The 17,843-nt window shown below is 54.9% G+C and overlaps 1 protein-coding gene across 1 annotated transcript in view; it reads right to left on the bottom strand.

The window, feature by feature from the left end:
• Window positions 1-15,380: 15,380 nt before the first annotated feature.
• The window catches only part of LOC140390423 (zinc-binding protein A33-like), a 33,240-nt gene continuing 30,777 nt past the window's right edge, over window positions 15,381-17,843 (bottom strand). Inside the window, exon 6 of the mRNA XM_072475566.1 lies at window positions 15,381-17,594. Coding sequence (XP_072331667.1) covers window positions 16,993-17,594 — 602 coding nt within the window. The 3' untranslated portion in view covers window positions 15,381-16,992. The remainder of the gene's footprint in view (window positions 17,595-17,843) is intronic.

Raw genomic sequence — 17,843 nt, 5'->3', positions numbered from 1 at the left:
TGCACGCGCAACCGATGGCGTGCATTCATATACCTGTCTAACACTGTTGCCTTTTACCCCTGCCACCACCCCCCCCCCCCCACAGGAGAAGCGCGCACACAACAATAGGGAGCATGTGAGGACTGGAGGAGGGCCCGCTGATGAGAGGCCACTGACCGTACACGAGGAAAGGGCCCTGGAACTGGCTGGCGGACTTGAGGACCGGGAGGTTGCTGATGCAGAGGTCGGGGCCCCACGAGCAAGTGAGCCACCAACAGCCCGTCCCCATATCCCCCCTCCCCTATATCCCCCTCCCCCGTATCACCTGATCACTGCCTGATGTCTAACCATGCATGCTTCATTGTGTATCGCAGGACCAAACGTCCAGGCACCCATCCCCGCAGATGCAGATCGCCCGCAGGATGCCCCTCGGAGACCACAGGAGACGGAGAGACCCGCACCCTCCAGCATGCGACGCCCGCAGGATGCCCCTCGGAGACCACAGGAGACGGAGAGACCCGCACCCTCCAGCATGCGACGCCCGCAGGATGCCCCTCGGAGACCACGGGAGACGGAGAGACCCGAACCCTCCAGCATGCGACGCCCGCAGGATGCCCCTCGCACACCACGGGAGACGGAGAGACCTGGAGCAACAGGGAGACGACACCCCCGTCACGTGCGGGAGCGACCACCCAGCGATGAGGGGGGCAGCCACAGGCCCCCGTCACATCCGAGCCAGGACACCACTACCCAGGACACCACTATCCAGGACACCCCTACCCGGGACACCACTACCCAGGACACCCCTACCTGGGACAGCACTACCCGGAACAGCACTACCCGGGACAGCACTACCCAGGACACCCCTACCCGGGAAGACGAAATACCGGACAGTGACTCAGAGTGGATGGGTGGAGACGAACCCCCACCCCAAAGTGCCATGGACTCAGAGTGGGACAAAGAGCACGACACAACGCCACTGCTGTCACCAACACCCTCCACCATCGCAGAAACACTCACCACGGTTGGGCACTTTAGTGATGTGGCGTCTGGTACACTCACTGGTGCGCACAACACAGCCGTCCCGGTACAGCAGGTGGAGGTAGGAGCAGCAGAGGGACCGGGCGGTCGGAGGGCAGCCCAGGCCAAGCGAACATCTGCCGCCCAGATGGATCCCGGGTTCCTGCAGTTACCACACCCACACATAGATCCGATGCAACCACCGACACGGAGACGAGCGAATAGGGTGACGGGTGGCTTGCGGCGGCTGCGGTCGCAGGTGGAGGAGTCCACCCGCGTCCAGGAGCTGGGAGTGGTCCCGGTCATGCGTGCCACCCAGGCTGACACCGCACGGGTGGCGTCCGCGGTGGAGGCAATGGGTGCAACGGTGTCAGACATGGGGAACGGTTTGCGAGGCCTGGGGCCTTCCGTGCAGGCGGCGTCTGTGGCCCAGGAAATGGCTGCCCTCTCACTGGAGGCCATGAGCCAGTGCCAGCGCCAGATGGCAGAGGCGCTCAACGCCATGGCCCAGTCTCAGCAGGCCATAGCCCAGTCTCTGCAGGCCATGGCCCAGTCTCTGCAGGCCATGGCCCAGTCTCAGCAGGCCATCGCTGAGGGCATCGGCGCCAGTGGCCATGTGCGAGCTGGCGTCGCACTGTCGCAGACAGGGTTCGACAACCCCCTGGGCTCCATGGCTGCAAACCTGCAGACCCCTGTCGATACCAGCACGGGCCTCCAGGACTGGCAGCGCCAGATGTCGGGGGCGCGTCGGATGGCCAGTCCGTTCGCATCCCCCACCCATGTAGAGGCCTGGGAGCCATCGGGCACCCCGAGGGAGGAGGAGGTGGTGTGGTCCGTCCCGGCTCCCTCTGTAGGGGAGGTCCCGGTACACCGCGACACCTCGGACTCCCCCCCTTCCGTCCCAGGTGCATCGGGTGGGCAACGGGCAGGACAGGCTGGCAGCTCGCCATCCCAGTCGCCCGGGCCGCAGCCTGGCCCATCTAGGCCAGGACGCCCCAGGAAACGGCCGCCAAAGGGATCCAGTGTCAGAGGGCAGGAATCACAGGAGTCCACCTCCAGTTCTGCTGTACCGTCTGGGGAACCACGTAGATGTAGTCAAAGGGCCCGTAAGGCCAAACAATTAGACACTGAGTAAGTTGGCACGGGTGCAGGGCACAGATGAGTTTTAGGGGCTAGGGCACGTGCATGAACTCCTTTGGTTATTAAAGTCAATGTTACACCTACCGAAGCTGCCTTTGTGCTCTGTCCAAAGTGTGCGGGCGTGTCATGTACGTTGAGCGCAAGTGTGTGTGTGACGGGTGGTCTTACCTCAGCCCCAGGTGAGTCTGCCCCCTTCCCCCTGGGCCGCCATCAACATCCCCCGGGCAAAGGACGGGACCGTGCGCTGCAGTGTCACAGCCGCATGCAGGGATGGTCCGGGTGGATGGTGGTACTGTGGCCATGGGTCAGACATAGTCCAACGATGTAGAGCCAGGAGCTCATCGGAGGCGGGTTGTCATCATCCTCCATGGCCTGCGATAGACACGCGTCCACCCGCAACTGGGTGAGCCCGGCCCGTTGTGCCGCCGGTGGATCGGCAATTGGGGGTGGGGGGGTGGTGTGCATGCGGGTGGGGTGTGTGGGGTTGGGGAGGGGGGTGAGGGTGCTGGGTGGGTGGATGGGTGGGGGGTGTGGGTGGTCGGCTGTTGTCATGGTGTGCAGTCTGTGGCCATACTACCCGATTCCCACGCCCATCTAGTCAGTGAAGCGGGCGTCTATCAGTCTGTCCCGTGCCCGCTGGGCCAGCCGGTAATGGTGGACAGCCACCCGCCTGTGTCTACCCCGTCTGCCCTGACCATTGCCCCCATTCCCCTCATCTGGGAAGGACTGGGCCTCTTCCTGCTGCTCCTCCACTCCGCCCTCCTCTGCCTGCGGCACATCGCCCCTCTGCTGGGCTATGTTGTGCAGGACGCAGCACACCACAATGATGCGGCCGACCCTATCTGACCGATACTGGAGGGCGCCCCCAGAGAGGTCCAGGCACCTGAAACGCATCTTCAGCACGCCAAAGCACCTCTCGATCACTCCCCTTGTCGCTACATGGGCATCATTGTAGCGGTTCTCCGCCTCATTGCGTGGCCTCCGTTTCGGCGTCATCAGCCACGATCGCAATGGGTAGCCCCTGTCGCCCAGCAACCAGCCCCTCAGCCGGGGATGGCGTCCCTCGTACATGCCGGGGATGGATGACCGCGACAACACGAATGAGTCGTGTACACTGCCTGGGTGATGGGCGCAGACGTGCAGGATCATCATGCGGTGGTCGCAGACCACCTGTACGTTCATTGAATAGGTCCCCTTCCTATTAGTGAACATGGCCCTGTTCTCTGCAGGTGGCCGCACGGCGACGTGCATCCCATCGATCGCGCCCTGGACCATGGGGAACCCGGCAACGGCAGAGAAGCCCACGGCCCGGGCATCTTGGCTGGCCCGGTCCACGGGGAAGCGGATGTAGCGGTGCGCCATGGCATAAAGGGCATCTGTCACTGCCCGGATGCACCGATGCACCGATGTCTGCGATATGCCGGACAGGTCCCCACTCGGTGCCTGGAATGACCCCGTTGCATAAAAGTTCAGGGCCACCGTAACCTTGACGGACACGGGGAGAGGGTGTCCCCCGCCAGTGCCACGCGGTGACAGGTATGCCAGCAGGTGGCAGATGTGTGCCACGGTTTCCCGGCTCATCCGGAGTCTCCTCCTGCATTCCCGGTCCGTGAGGTCCTGGTATGACTGCCGGGGCCGGTACACACGGGGTGCCCTCGGGTGCCTCCGTTGCCGTGGGGCCGCGACGTCCTCCTCCCCCTCCTCGTCCTGTCGGTCAAGTGTCCCTCCAGCCTGGGCGGCTGCCGCCTGCCCCTCTGCGGCAGCCTGCGCCGCCTCTCTGGCACGCTCCTCCTCCTCCTCCTCCTCCTCATCCAGGGCAACATAGACATGAGCGGCTGCCACCACGGCGGCCAACATCGCTGGATGGTCTGAAAACATGACGGCCTGGTGGGGGGGAGGGGAATGACCACATGTCATCATTGCCCATATCCCCTCCTCCCCCCAGCCAGGTGGCATGGACCGCATGGGTCCAACTGTTGGAGGCTGGCACCTGGCCAGGTGGACCAACTCATTTGCCCTCCCATCACCCACCCCGGCACGGACCCCCTCCCCAACCTCCACCCCGGCACGGAACCCCTCCCCAACCTCCACCCCGGCACGGACCCCCTCCCCAACCTCCACCCCAGCACGGACCCCCCCCAAACCCCAACCTCCACCCCGGCACGGACCCCCTCCCCAACCTCCACCCCAGCACTGACCCCCCCCCAACCCCCAACCTCCACCCCGGCACGGACCCCCCCCCCAACCTCCACCCCGGCACGGACCCCCTCCCCAACCTCCACCCCAGCACGGACCCCCCCAACCCCCAACCTCCACCCCAGCACGGACCCCCTCCCCAACCTCCACCCCGGCACGGACCCCCTCCCCAACCTCCACCCCAGCACGGACCCCCCCCAACCCCCAACCTCCACCCCGGCACGGACCCCCCCCCCAACCTCCACCCCGGCACGGACCCCCTCCCCAACCTCCACCCCGGCACGGACCCCCCCCCCCCAACCTCCACCACGGCACGGACCCCCTCCCCAACCTCCACCCCGGCACGGACCCCCTCCCCAACCTCCACCCCAGCACGGACCCCCCCCCAACCCCCAACCTCCACCCCGGCACGGACCCCCTCCCCAACCTCCACCCCGGCACGGACCCCCTCCCCAACCTCCACCCCAGCACGGACCCCCCCCCCCAACCCCCAACCTCCACCCCAGCACGGACCCCCTCCCCAACCTCCACCCCGGCACGGACCCCCTCCCCAACCTCCACCCCAGCACGGACCCCCCCCAACCCCCAACCTCCACCCCGGCACGGACCCCCCCCCCAACCTCCACCCCGGCACGGACCCCCTCCCCAACCTCCACCCCGGCACGGAGCCCCCCCCCAACCTCCACCCCGGCACGGACCCCCTCCCCAACCTCCACCCCGGCACTGACCCCCTCCCCAACCTCCACCCCAGCACGGACCCCCCCCAACCCCCAACCTCCACCCCGGCACGGACCCCCTCCCCAACCTCCACCCCGGCACGGACCCCCTCCCCAACCTCCACCCCGGCACGGACCCCCTCCCCAACCTCCACCCCAGCACGGACCCCCCCCAACCCCCAACCTCCACCCCAGCACGGACCCCCTCCCGGTACTCCCCCGGAGCCCAGCCTACTCTAACCACCCCCCCCCCCCCCCCGCCGCACACACACACACACAAGCCGAGACACACCTCTCCTCACGCAATCAGTCTGCGGCCACGCCATTTCCTGCCCAGAGCCAACCCCCCAGGCCGTCACTCACCTCCTCGCTGGTCGGCGTGAGCCTGGAGCACCGGGTCACGCCGATGAAAAGGAGGTTTGATTCACGTCGACGTGAACGGTCATCACGTCGACGGGATTCGGCCCATCCGGAAGGGAGAATATCGGCAGGCCGAAAATCGGCTGCCTTGCGCAGACCCGTGACATTCTCCGCGGCACCGGCGCCATTAACGCCCCACCGACTTTTCTCCCTTCGGAGACTTCGGCGGGGGCGGGGGCGGGATTCACGGCGGCCAACGGCCATTCTCCGACCCGGCGGGGGGTCGGAGAATGACGCCCCAGATCTCGGGTTGATTCCCGCTTTTCTGTCCACAAACTCTCGAACCACTCCCAGCCACCACTCAGTCTTCTCCCCAACCCCCACCTCCCAGTAATGTCTCCCTGATGTGAATCCCTCTGATCCCAGGACACAGAGCCAGGAATCAAACCTCTCCGGGGTGTCCGGGAGCGGCTGCTGTTTTACTCCGAATCTCACACTGGTCCGGTCCTCAGACAGGATGAGCCGGGGATTCGCTGTGTTCAGATCGAGAGTCAGAGAGGCTGGAGCTGGGGGAAAGTTAAAATAACACAGTCAGTGATTTAGAGAGGGAGGGGGGGAGGGAAGAGAGAGGGAGGGGGAGGGAAGAGAGAGGGAGGTGTAGAGAGGGGCCAACGGGGTAGGTGAGGGAGAGGATAGTGAGGGAGGGGGAGAGAAATCAGAGCAGCCAGGGAGTGGGTGAAGGGAGAGAACAGGAAAGGAGAGAGGGAGTGTGAGAATGGAGTGAAAGTGAAGCAGAAGTGGGTGACAGAAAGCTGAAGGGTTTGAGTGTGGGAGCCGGATTACAGAGAGATTGGGAGAGGGTTGAGAAATAGAGGGTGTGGCAGGGAGAACAGGAAGTGACAGGGAGTGTAGGAGGGTGTGAGAGACTGAGGTGGAGGAGTAGAGGCAGCAGGTTAGCAGGGCGAGTGTGAGGGTGAGAGAAGAGAGAGTGCAGAGGAATGAGTGCAAAAGTTGGAGAGTGTGAAAAAGAGAGGGGGTGTTCGCAACAGTAGGAAGGTGGGAGGGTAAGACAGAGAGTGGGGGAGAGAATGTACAAGATGGGATGAGGAAGAAAGTGAAGGGACGGGGGGGATTGCGAGGGGGGAGGGAGAGAGTGGGAGGAGAGGGGAGAGGCAGAGAGCGGGAGGAGGGGAGCGTGGACGGAGAGGTATAGCGGAATGATGAAGGAAGAGGGAAGGAGAGAAATGGAACAGAGAGTGTGGTAAGGTGGAAGAGAGAATGGAAGGGGCTGAGAGAGAGGGTGGGAGGGGGACATGAGATAGAGAGTGGGAGGGAAAAATGTTAGATTGAGCAGAGGGGACAGTGTGAGTGCATGGCAGGGAGAGAGAGATTGTGGGAAGGGCAGAGGTAAGGAGAGTGGATATGAAACAGAGAGAGCGTGTGTGGGAGTAATAGGCTGGGAGGAACAGGGGAGAGGGAAAGTGCAGATGGAGGGAAGGAAGGGGGAGAAGAGGGAGCGACACCCAGCCAGCGGATTGCCCCCCCCAACTGTGGCGGCGCTGGACACGGACCGCAGCCACCACGCGAGATCCCTGAACACGGAGGAACTGCGCCCCAAGCCTTTGGGAAGTCAGCCCATCGAGGGCGGAGATCGTCCCAACGGCGTGCGGCGCAGTCAGCGGGTCCGCCATTATTAAGGGCCGGAACATCGGAATAACTGCACCACCCCCAATTTCGGCATCAACACGGATTCTCCAGCCAATCGCTGAACGCGATCTCGGCGTCGGCAATCGGAGAATCCCGCCCTAAGTGTTGTCACCAACGGAGAATCCGTGGACTTTCACGTCAGTAAAATTGGCGCCACACCTGCACCGATTCTGCTACTATTAAGGGGCTCTCACCGGCACCACGTGGAACACAATCGATTCGAATGAAAAACGGTGTGGGATTCGCCGGGTCTGTGATTGACACTCGGGAGGCTGACAAGCTGCAGGTTGAGGTCTCTGTGTCGTTGTGTTTAGAAGGATGAGCAGGGATCCTTTTGAAACTCACAAGATACTGAGAGGCCTGGATAGAGTGGACATGGAGAGGAAGTTTCCACTTGTGGGAAAAACAAGAACTCGAGGGCTCAGACTGAAGGGACGATCCTTTAAAACTGAGAGGAGGAACAGTGCTTAGCATTGCTGCCTACGGCGCTGAGGACCTGGGTTCGAATCCTGGCCCTGGGTCAATGACAGGTGGAGAGAGCAGTTCATAAAACATAAAGGATTCTGGGCTTTACTAATAGGGCTATCGGGGGCAAGTACATGGATGTTATGCTAAACCTATACAAGACACTGGTTAAACTCAGCTGGAATATTGTGTTCAGTTCTGGGCGTCACACTATAGGAAATATGTGAACACATTGGACAGAGTGAGGATGAGGTTTACAAGAATATTTCCAGGGATGAGAAACTTCAGCTATGAGGATAGACATGGACTGGTCTCCTTGGAGAGAAGGTTAAGCGGAGATTTGATCGAAATTTTCAAAATCAAGAGGGACACAGCAGGTGAGGAGAAACTGTTCCCGTTCGTAGAAGGATCGAGAGCGAGAGGGCACAGATTTAAAGTGAATTGCAAAAGACCTTAAAGTTCTGCGAGAAAAAAAAATATTTCAAAATGTGGGTAGTATCGGGAATGTTTTGTCTGGAAGTGTGGTGGAGGCAGGTTCAGTTGACATATTCGAGCGAATTAGATGATTACTTGAATATAAAAAATATACCGGGGTACAGAGAAAAGGTAGGGGAATGACCCTCAGGTTAAACCAGCACCAATCAGCTCTCATTTTCAAAGAGGAGAGCAGCCCAGGGTCCTCATGTCCTCTGGGAAATGTCATTCCAGTGGAAAGATTAGCTGGAGAATGTGACATTCACATCTACAATTGTGCAAGAATAATGTTTACGTATTAAAGCTCTGCATTAGTTAATACATGTTGCATTAATGAGCTGGTTTTGAAATCTATTCGCGTGGACGGACTCAAAGCCCCCAAAGTCGGAGACCTGGCTATCGGACATGGCTAGCTTTCTCTGTTTGGAGCAAGTCAAGTTCACCTTGAGAGGGTCACTGTTAGGTTCCACCCGGAGGTGGCTACTGTTCGTCGACTTCTTTGCAGGAAATTAATCGTCAGCAGCCTGGGGGGAGTGGGGGTGGGGGGAGTACTTTAGATTAGAGGAGGGGGTTAATAAGAGTGGGACCTGAATGAGAGGTAAATGGCTTTTTCACTATGTTTATGATTTCATGTATATTGTTTATTTTATTCTTGTTACTATACCAAAAATACCTCAATAAAATGTTAATTTAAAAAAAACAATCACTATTGGGCAAGAAAATATTGGTGGCACCTATCACTTCCCCTACCTAGAAAGCATAATTTCCTGTGAGGCAAATGTTAAGGTCAACGCCCACACAGGAATTGACAAAGAAACATCAGGGGCGGGATTCTCCACTGCCCAACGCCGAAATTGCAAAATGCGATTGGGCGGAGAATCAGTTCAGACGCCAAACTCGCGGCGGGTGCCAATTTAATGGAAAATCACAAATCTCCGTCACCTTGACACAGCGGGGACACAGGATAAAAGAGCGCGAGGAGAGCGGCGGAGACTCAGTGAAAAAGCGCGAGGAGAGCGGCGGGGACACAGGATAAAAGAGCGCGAGGAGAGCGGCGGAGACTCAGTGAAAAAGCGCGAGGAGAGCAGCGGGGACACAGGATAAAAGAGCGCGAGGAGAGCGGCGGAGACTCAGTGAAAAAGCGCGAGGGGAGCGGCGGGGACACAGGATAAAAGAGCGCGAGGAGAGCGGCGGAGACTCAGTGAAAAAGCGCGAGGAGAGCGGCGGGGACACAGGATAAAAGAGCGCGAGGAGAGTGTCGGAGACTCAGTGAAAAAGCGCGAGGAGAGCAGCGGGGACACAGGATGAAAGAGCGCGAGGAGAGCGGCGGGGACACAGGATAAAAGAGCGCGAGGAGAGCGGCGGGGACACAGGATAAAAGAGCGCGAGGAGAGCGACGGGACACAGGATATAAGAATGAGAGGAGTGCGGCGGGGACACAGCTGCAGGAGAAGCGGCCTTCAGATTTTCTGCTTGAACAGTGGACAGGGGTCTGTCGGGAAGGTAAGTTTTCCTCTTTAAAAACTTTAAAAACTTACCTTGAAGAATGACATCACAGCAAAGCAGTGACCTGATTGGCTGGTCAGGAAAGTGCTCCAATTAGCAAGAGAAATGTAACTCTTCGTGTGTTGGTAAGTATTGTGATTGGTAAGTTAAAAAAAATCTTTATTCCTTTCACTTATTCATTATTTGATATTATATGTGTAATCAGTTACGGTAAAGTGTAAAAATGGCAGGAGATCCCAGACCCGTGTTATGCTCCTCGTGCTCAATGTGGGAGTTCAGGGACTGACTCCTTCATGTGTGGCAAGTGTGTCCAGCTGCAGCTCCTGTTAGACCGCATGACGGCTATGGAGCTGCGGATGGACTCACTTTGGAGCATCTGCGATGCTGAGGCGGTCGTGGATAGCACGTTCAGTGAGTTGGTCACACCACAGATTAGGATTGGTGAGGGAGACAGGGAATGGGTGACCAAAAGGCAGAGAAAGAGCAGGAAGGAAGTGCAGATGTCCCCTGCGGTCATCTCCCTCCAAAACAGGTATACCATTTTGGATACTGTTGGGGGAGATGACTCACCAGGGGAAGGCAGTCGTAGCCAGGCTCATGGCACTGTGGCTGGCCCTGCTGTACAGACGGGCGAGAAAAAGACTGGCAGGGCTATAGTCATATAGGCACCAATGATATAGGTAACAAAGGGGATGAGGTCCTATAATCAGAATTTAGGGAGTTAGGAGACAAGTTAAAAGGTAGGACCTCAAAGGTAGTAATGTCAGGATTGCTACCAGTGCCACGTGACAGTCAGTTTAGAAATTCAAGAATTGTCAGAATGAATACGTGGTTTGAGAGATGGTGCAGGAGGGAGGGGTTCAGATTTTTGGGACATTGGAACCGGTTCTAGAGGCGGTGGGACCATTACAAATCGGATGGTCTACACCTGGGCAGTACTGGAACCAATGTCCTAGGGGGTGCTTTTGCTCACACTGTTGGAGAGGTTTTAAACTAATGTGGCAGGGGGATGGGAACCAGATTAGGAAGTTAGAGGTCAGTAAAGAGGCAGCAACTAAAGCCAGTAAGGTACTAGACAATAAACTCAATGTGACTAAGGGGAAGAGTAGACAGGGAAGAGATGATGAACGCAAAGGGACAGGTGGTCTGAGATGCATTTGTTTCAATGCGAGAAGTGTAGCAGGTAAGGCAGATTAACTTAGAGCTTGGATTAGTTCCTGGGAATATGATGTTATTGGTATTACTGAGACTTGGCTGAGGGAAGGGCAAGACTGGCAACTAAATATCCCAGGGTATAGATGCTTCAGGAGGGATAGAGAGGGAGGTAAAAGGGGTGGAGGAGTTGCATTACTGTTCAGAGATGATATCACAGCTGTGATTAAGGAGGGCACGATGGAGGATTCGAGTACTGAGGCAATATGGGTAGAGCTATGAAATAGGAAGGGTGCAGTAACATTGTTGGGACTTTACTACAGGCCTTCCAAAAGCGAGCGTGAAGGAGAGATACAAATATGTAGACAGATTATACAAAAATGTAGGAGCAATAGGGTCGTCGTGATCGGGGATTTTAACTTCCCCAACATTGAATGTGACTCATGTAATGTTGGAGGCGTAGATTGTGCAGAATTTGTAAGGAGCATCCAGGAGAGTTTTTTGGACAGTATGTAAATAGTCCAACTCGGGAAGGGGCCATTCTGGACCTGGTATTGGGGAATGATCCTGGCCAGGTGGTTGAAGTTTCAGTCGGTGATTACTTTGGGAATAGCGATCACAATTCCGTAAGTTAGAATACTCATGGACAAAGACGAGAGTGGTCCTAAAGGAAGAGTGCTAAATTGGGGAAAGGCCAAGTATAACAAAATTCGGCAGGAGCTAGGGAATGTGGTTTGGGAGCAGCTGTTTAAGGGTAAATCCACATTTGAAATGTGGAAGTCTTTTAAGGAAAGGTTGATTAGAGTGCAGGACAGACATGTCCCTGTGAAAATGAGGGATAGAAATGGCAAGATTCGGGAACCATAGATGACGGGTAGAATTGTGAGACTAGCTAAGATGAAAAAGGAAGCATACATAAGATCTAGGCGACTTAAAACTGATGAAGCTTTGGAGGAATATCGGGAAAGTAGGACAAATCTCAAACGCGCAATAAAGAGGGCTAAAAGGGGTCATGAAATATCTTTGACTAACAGGGTTAAGAAAAATCCCAAAGCCTTTTATTCGTATATAAGGAACAAGAGGGTAACTAGAGAAAGTATTGGCCCACTCAAAGACAAAAGAGGAAATTTATGCGTGGAGTCAGAGGAAATGGGTGAGATTCTTAATGAGTACTTTGCATCGGTATTCACCAAGGAGAGGGACATGATGGGTGTTGAGGCTAGGGATGGATGTTTAAATACTCTAGGTCAAGTCGGCATAAGGAAGAGGGAAGTTTTGGGTATTCTAAAAGGCATTAAAGTGGACAAGTCCCAAGGTCCGGATGGGATCTATCCCAGGTTACTGAGGGAAGCAAGGGACGAAATAGCTGTGGCCTTAACAGATATCTTTGCAGTGTCCTTGAGCACAGGTGAGGTCCCGTAGGACTGGAGAATTGCTAATGTTGTCCCTTTGTTTAAGAAGGGTAGCAGGGATAATCAGGGGAATTATAGACCTGTGAGCTTGACGTCAGTGGTAGGCAAACTGTTGGAGAAGATACTGAGGGATATGATCTATTCACATTTGGAAGAAAATAGACTTATTAGTGATAGGCAGCATGGTTTTGTGCAGGGAAGGTCATGTCTTACAAACCTAATAGAATTCTTTGAGGAAGTGACAACGTTAATTGATGAGGGAAGGGCTGTAGATGTCATATGCATGGACTTCAGTAAGGCATTTGATAGTTTCCCTTGGCAGATTGATGGAAAAAGTGAAGTCGTATGTGGTTCAGGGTATACTAGCTAGATGGATGAAGAACTGGCTGGGCAACAGGAGACAGAGAGTAGTGGTGGAAGGGAGTGTCTCAAAATGGAGAAAGGTGACTAGTGGTCTTCCACAGGGATCTGTGCTCGGACCACTGTTGTTTGTGATATACATAAATGATCTGGACGAAGGTATAGGTGGTTTGATTAGCAAGTTTGCAGATGATACTAAGATTGGTGGAGTTGCAGATAGCGAGGGGGACTGTCAGAGAATACAGCAAAATATAGATAGATTGGAGAGTTGGTCAGAGAAATGGCAGATGGAGTTCAATCCAGGCAAATGCGTGATGATGCATTTTGGAAGATCTAATTCAAGAGCGGACTGTACAGTCAATGGAAGAGTACTGGGGAAAATTGATGTACAGAGAGATCTGCGAGTTCAGGTCCATTGTACCCTGAAGGTGGCAATGCAGGTCGATAGAGTGGTCAAGAAGGCATACAGCATGCTTGCTGTATGAGTATTGAGTACAAGAGTCGCAGGTCATGTTACAGTTGTATAGGACTTTGGTTAGGCCACATTTGGAATACTGCGTGCAGTTCTGGTCGCCACATTACCAGAAGGATGTGGATCCTTTAGAGAGGGTGCAGAGGAGGTTCACCAGGATGTTGCCTGGTATGGAGGGTGCTAGCTATGAAGAAAGGTTGAGTAGATTAGGATTGTTTTCGTCGGAAAGACGGAGGTTGAGGGGGGACCTGATTGAGGTCTACAAAATTATGAGAGGTATGGACAGGGTGGATAGCAACAAGCTTTTTCCAAGAGTGGGGGTTTCAATTTCAAGGGGTCACGATTTCAAGGTGAGAGGGGGAAAGTTTAAGGGAGATGTGCGTGGAAAGTTTTTTACGCAGAGGGTGGTAGGTGCCTGGAATGCTTTGCCAGCGGAGGTGGTAGAGGTGGGGACGATAGCATCATTTAAGATGCATCTAGACAGATATATGAACGGGCGGGGAACAGAGGGAAGTAGATCCTTGGAAAATAGAAGACAGGTTTGGACAAAGGATCTGGATCGGCGCAGGCTTGGATGCTGAAGGGCCTGTTCCTGTGCTGTCATTTTCTTTGTTCTTTGTTCTTTGACAGCGGCGTCAATGCATTCTGGAAGGCACGAACAGTAAACACCATTTGCATATCATTAGCGGGCCTGACCCGGTATTCTCCAGGGCCTCCGCGATTCTCCTCCTCCCGTGGGCTGAGTTCCCGAACGCGCGGTTCACTTGTGCTTTTACAGATCGTGAAACTGACGCCGTGGCTGATGAGGGAGAGAGTGGAAGTCGGACACAGAGAGGAGCGACTGTGGGCTGCCGGGCTGGACACTGGCCAGGCTGGCTGGGGAAGCTGGGGTCCTGCCAGGGCTAGGGTAGGGAGAGGTGATGGAGGAACAGGTCAAGCGGCTGGGGTAACCCCCCACAGGATTGGGGCAGTGTCCGGGCACAGACCGCCATTACCGCAGCCAACTTGCTGCACACCCCACTGATCGCCCATCTTTGCCCCTAGTTCTGCAGAGCGACACTGGCCGTATGGGTGCCCCCACCCCGAATCCCCACACCTACGTACACCACCCCCTCCACCCGGCCACCACACTCCGGCAGCCAACCAAGGGCAGCCCCTAAGGGGGCCACGGTGTATACCTCTGGCAAGAGCCAGATGTGTAACAGGCCGAAGAGGAGGTTCCTAGAAGGTGCCACATGAGACCTTGTGTGCACCAGCACCACCGGGCATGCTGTCGAAGACTCCGGCTGAGCAGAGAGACAAGGTGACATATCTGCCAGATGATGGCACACCTGGCACCGCAGGGGGTATGGGGGAAGACACCCGCTCCCAAGGTGATGGTGAAGGTGAAGGGCGCCCTGAAACTTTACGCCACAAGGTCTTTCCAGGCACCGAGTGGGGACCTGTTTGGAATCCCACAGGCCTCAGTGCACAGGTGCATCCCTGGCGTCAGAGAGGCCTATGTACCCACGGCTCAATACATCTTTTGCAATGTGGACCGAGCCCACCAGGCTGTCCGGGCAAGGCCACCATCGCCGACATGCCCCGGTCCACAGGGTGATAGACGGGATCCATGTCCCCCTACGAGCACGTGCAGATCACAGGCCACCCTACACAAACCGAAAGGGGCTCCACTCAAACGTGCAGTGATATGTGACCATCAGCTGCACATCATACACGTCTGTGCCCGATACCTGGACAATGTGCACAACACCTTCATCCTGGCACATCGACTGTTCCTGAGATGTTTGAGAGGCTCCCCTTCCCCCACCCTCTTCCCTCCTCCCCGCCCTTCTCTCCCTCCCCACCCTCCTTTCCCTCCTCCCCCATCCTCCTCTCCTCACCCCCCCCACCCTCCCTCCTCTCCCCTCACCCTCCCTTCCCACCTCCCCACTTCCTCCTCTCCTCACCCCCCACCCTCCCTCCCCTCTCCCCTTTCCTCAAATAAGAGGACCAAAACCTCGCACAATACCCCCGGCCTTGTACAGTTGCTACACTATTTCCTGACCTTTATCCTATATTCCTTTATCAATAAATGCCAACTTTGCTTTATTGTTACCGGCTGTACCAGGCTAGTGTTCTGTGACTCAGACAGGAGGTCACCCAGATCCCTCTGCATCCGAGCACCCTGAGGTCTGTCACCATTTAGATAAAAGTTGCTATTCCATTTTTCTGACCAAACTGGATGACTTCACACTTATCCACATTAAACTCCATCCGCCACATTTTGGCCCACTCTCCTGACATATCTCTACCTATCTGTAAGGTTCTTATTTCCTCATTGCAACTTGGTGTCCCATCTATTGTAGTGTCATCTACAAATTTGTTTTAGGACCTTCTATCATTGAATCCAAGTCGTTAATATGGACAGATACATAGATAAAGATCTTCAATAATCCTTTAATAAAACTGATCATCAAAAATTGGTGATTTAAGAACTGTTTTGCAGATGTAAACAGTGATGATATGAAGCGCATACAAACCACACCAGTTCACACATCATGTCAAATACAGACAGACTGTCAAATCAGCATTCACAGCAGTGTCACATCATTTACATCTTTAAACTGTTTTAATGTTAAATAAAATAAAATAAAGAAACACAAATTTATTTCCCTCCAATTTTATTACAGATTACCCACTGGGCCAATGACATTCTGGACACTATTTACAGACCTGTACAAACCCAGCCCAGTTTGTCAGTGTTATTTAATTACACAAGGAAGTTACATTATTGAAAGTCGGTGAGAGTTTGAAGTGAGATAAACTGACAGATTTATCACAATGTCAAGACAGAAACTAACTGGAGATTAATATTAACAGAAAATGATGGAAATACTCAGCAGGCCGGGCAGCTCGATAACGGCACTTACTCACTGCCTGAGCCCAAACTGAAGACAGCGAGTATCACAGGAGCAGCTGATCTCCCACCTCCGCTCCCCTCCCACTGAAAGCCAATGTGAGATTCACCGCTGAAAACCATGACAGTGATAAATGTCCATCACCGTGAAGAAGGGAGAGGATTCGGGAGGTTTGGGTGGGAATATTGACAGCTGCTCAATGCACAACTAACACTAACTCCTGGGAATTTCGACAAAGTGCAATAGTTAAGATTGTTTCATTTCATTTCCTCTCTTGTGTTTCTCTCTCTCTCGCTCTCTGGAGAAATTATTTTTAAACCCCCTGGAAAGCTGCCCGACCCCAGTTTGAGAATCACTGAACTGATTCATCTCAAACACGGTGATCTATCGCCACCTTCCGCCTGTGGAGCAACATTACAGGCAGGAAGGTCACCGGCTTCCTGCAATTCACAGCTCATTCTGCCCAGTAAGTTCCTCTCGACAATTGAGTTTCTATTTGTTTCTTCTCTCTCCCTCCTCTTTCCCCCCAGCCCTACAGAGATCCTTGCTGATCTTCAGTTCCCAGTTCCCATACAGGGTTTATACCCGGAATGTGAACCTGGTTTCTCTCCCCACACCTTTAAACACTCCAGGCTGTCGAATGTTTTGTTCATTTCCAACCCCTGGTTTGTGAGTGTTTCTGATTCTCCTGCCTGTTCCCTATTGGTTTTGCTTCTATGTACTTGTGAATTTTCCTTTGTGCTTCCCTGGGTATTATTTAATTTTCCCGCTCTTGGATTTTCTCCTTTGTCATTTCCTTGCCATTGGTGATCAATCTCACCCTAGTTCCTCTTCCCTGCCCCTCTGAACGTTCAATTTCCCACCCGGAGTCTCGGAGACCCTGAGTTTATTTCTGTCTGGGTTTTAATTCTCCATCGTCTCTGCGCTTTGATTATTCTCCATTATCTTGGGGATTTTAATCTATTTTCCAGGAGTCACTGGAAAAGTTGCCGCGGGTTTGTTGCTCCTCACCGAGTAAGGAAACCAAAAACAAAATCTCCAAAACATTATTGTCACTCAGCTGTAATCACCCTGAGCTCAGGAACCATTGGAACCATCCGCACCCCCTGTGACTGAGACCCACACCCAGCAGCTTACAGCTGGCAGGAGGCAGGGAGATGGTGTGAAATTATGGGATGGATCTGTTTGTGACCTTTAATCCCGCAGATTGTCAGCGGGGCCGAGTTTTTCCCGTCACTATTCCATCCCGGACAGAAGAAGGGAAAGATTCTCTCAGTGAAAGTGTGGGTGAAAGTGTGGAGATGGGACATGTTGTCCACATTGTAAAATGACACCTGTCCCGCCTCATAGTCCAGGAAAACCCCGATCTTCCCGGGATTCACACTCGGGGTGAGGGGGGTCTCAGAGGGGGAGGTGGCGGCAAAATAACCAAATCCGGGCTCCAGCCGCAAAATCCAGAATCCAGACTCAGGGATCAGGGAGATTCCCGCTTTCCTGGTCACAGACTCTCGGGCCACTCCCAGCTCCCACCAAGTCTTCTCCCCCACCCCCACCTCCCAGTAATGTCTCCCTGATGTAAATCCCTCTGATCCCAGGACACAGGGCCAGGAATTAAACCTCTCCGGGGTGTCCGGGAGCGGCTGCTGTTTGTCTCCGAGTCTCACACTGGTCCGGTCCTCAGACAGGATGAGCCGGGGATTCGCTGTGTTCAGATCCAGAGTCAGAGAGGCTGGAGCTGGGGGAAAGTTAAAATAACACAGTCAGTGATTTAGAGAGGGAGGGGGAGGGAAGAGAGAGGGAGGGGGGGGAAGACAGAGGGAGGGGGAGGGAAGAGAGAGTGAGGGGTAGAGAGGGGCCAACGGGGTAAGTGAGGGAGAGGAGAGTGAGGGAGGGGGAGGGAGTCAGGGGAAAGAAATCAGAGCAGCAGAGCCAGGGAGTGGGTGAAGGGAGAGAGCAGGAAAGGAGAGAGGGAGTGTGAGAATGG

The sequence above is a fragment of the Scyliorhinus torazame genome, chromosome 14, assembly GCF_047496885.1.
Source record: "Scyliorhinus torazame isolate Kashiwa2021f chromosome 14, sScyTor2.1, whole genome shotgun sequence".
In the NCBI taxonomy this organism is placed as follows: Eukaryota; Metazoa; Chordata; class Chondrichthyes; order Carcharhiniformes; family Scyliorhinidae; genus Scyliorhinus; species Scyliorhinus torazame.
Note: the sequence above shows the minus strand (reverse complement) of the source record. Positions and strands in the feature narration are given on the sequence as shown.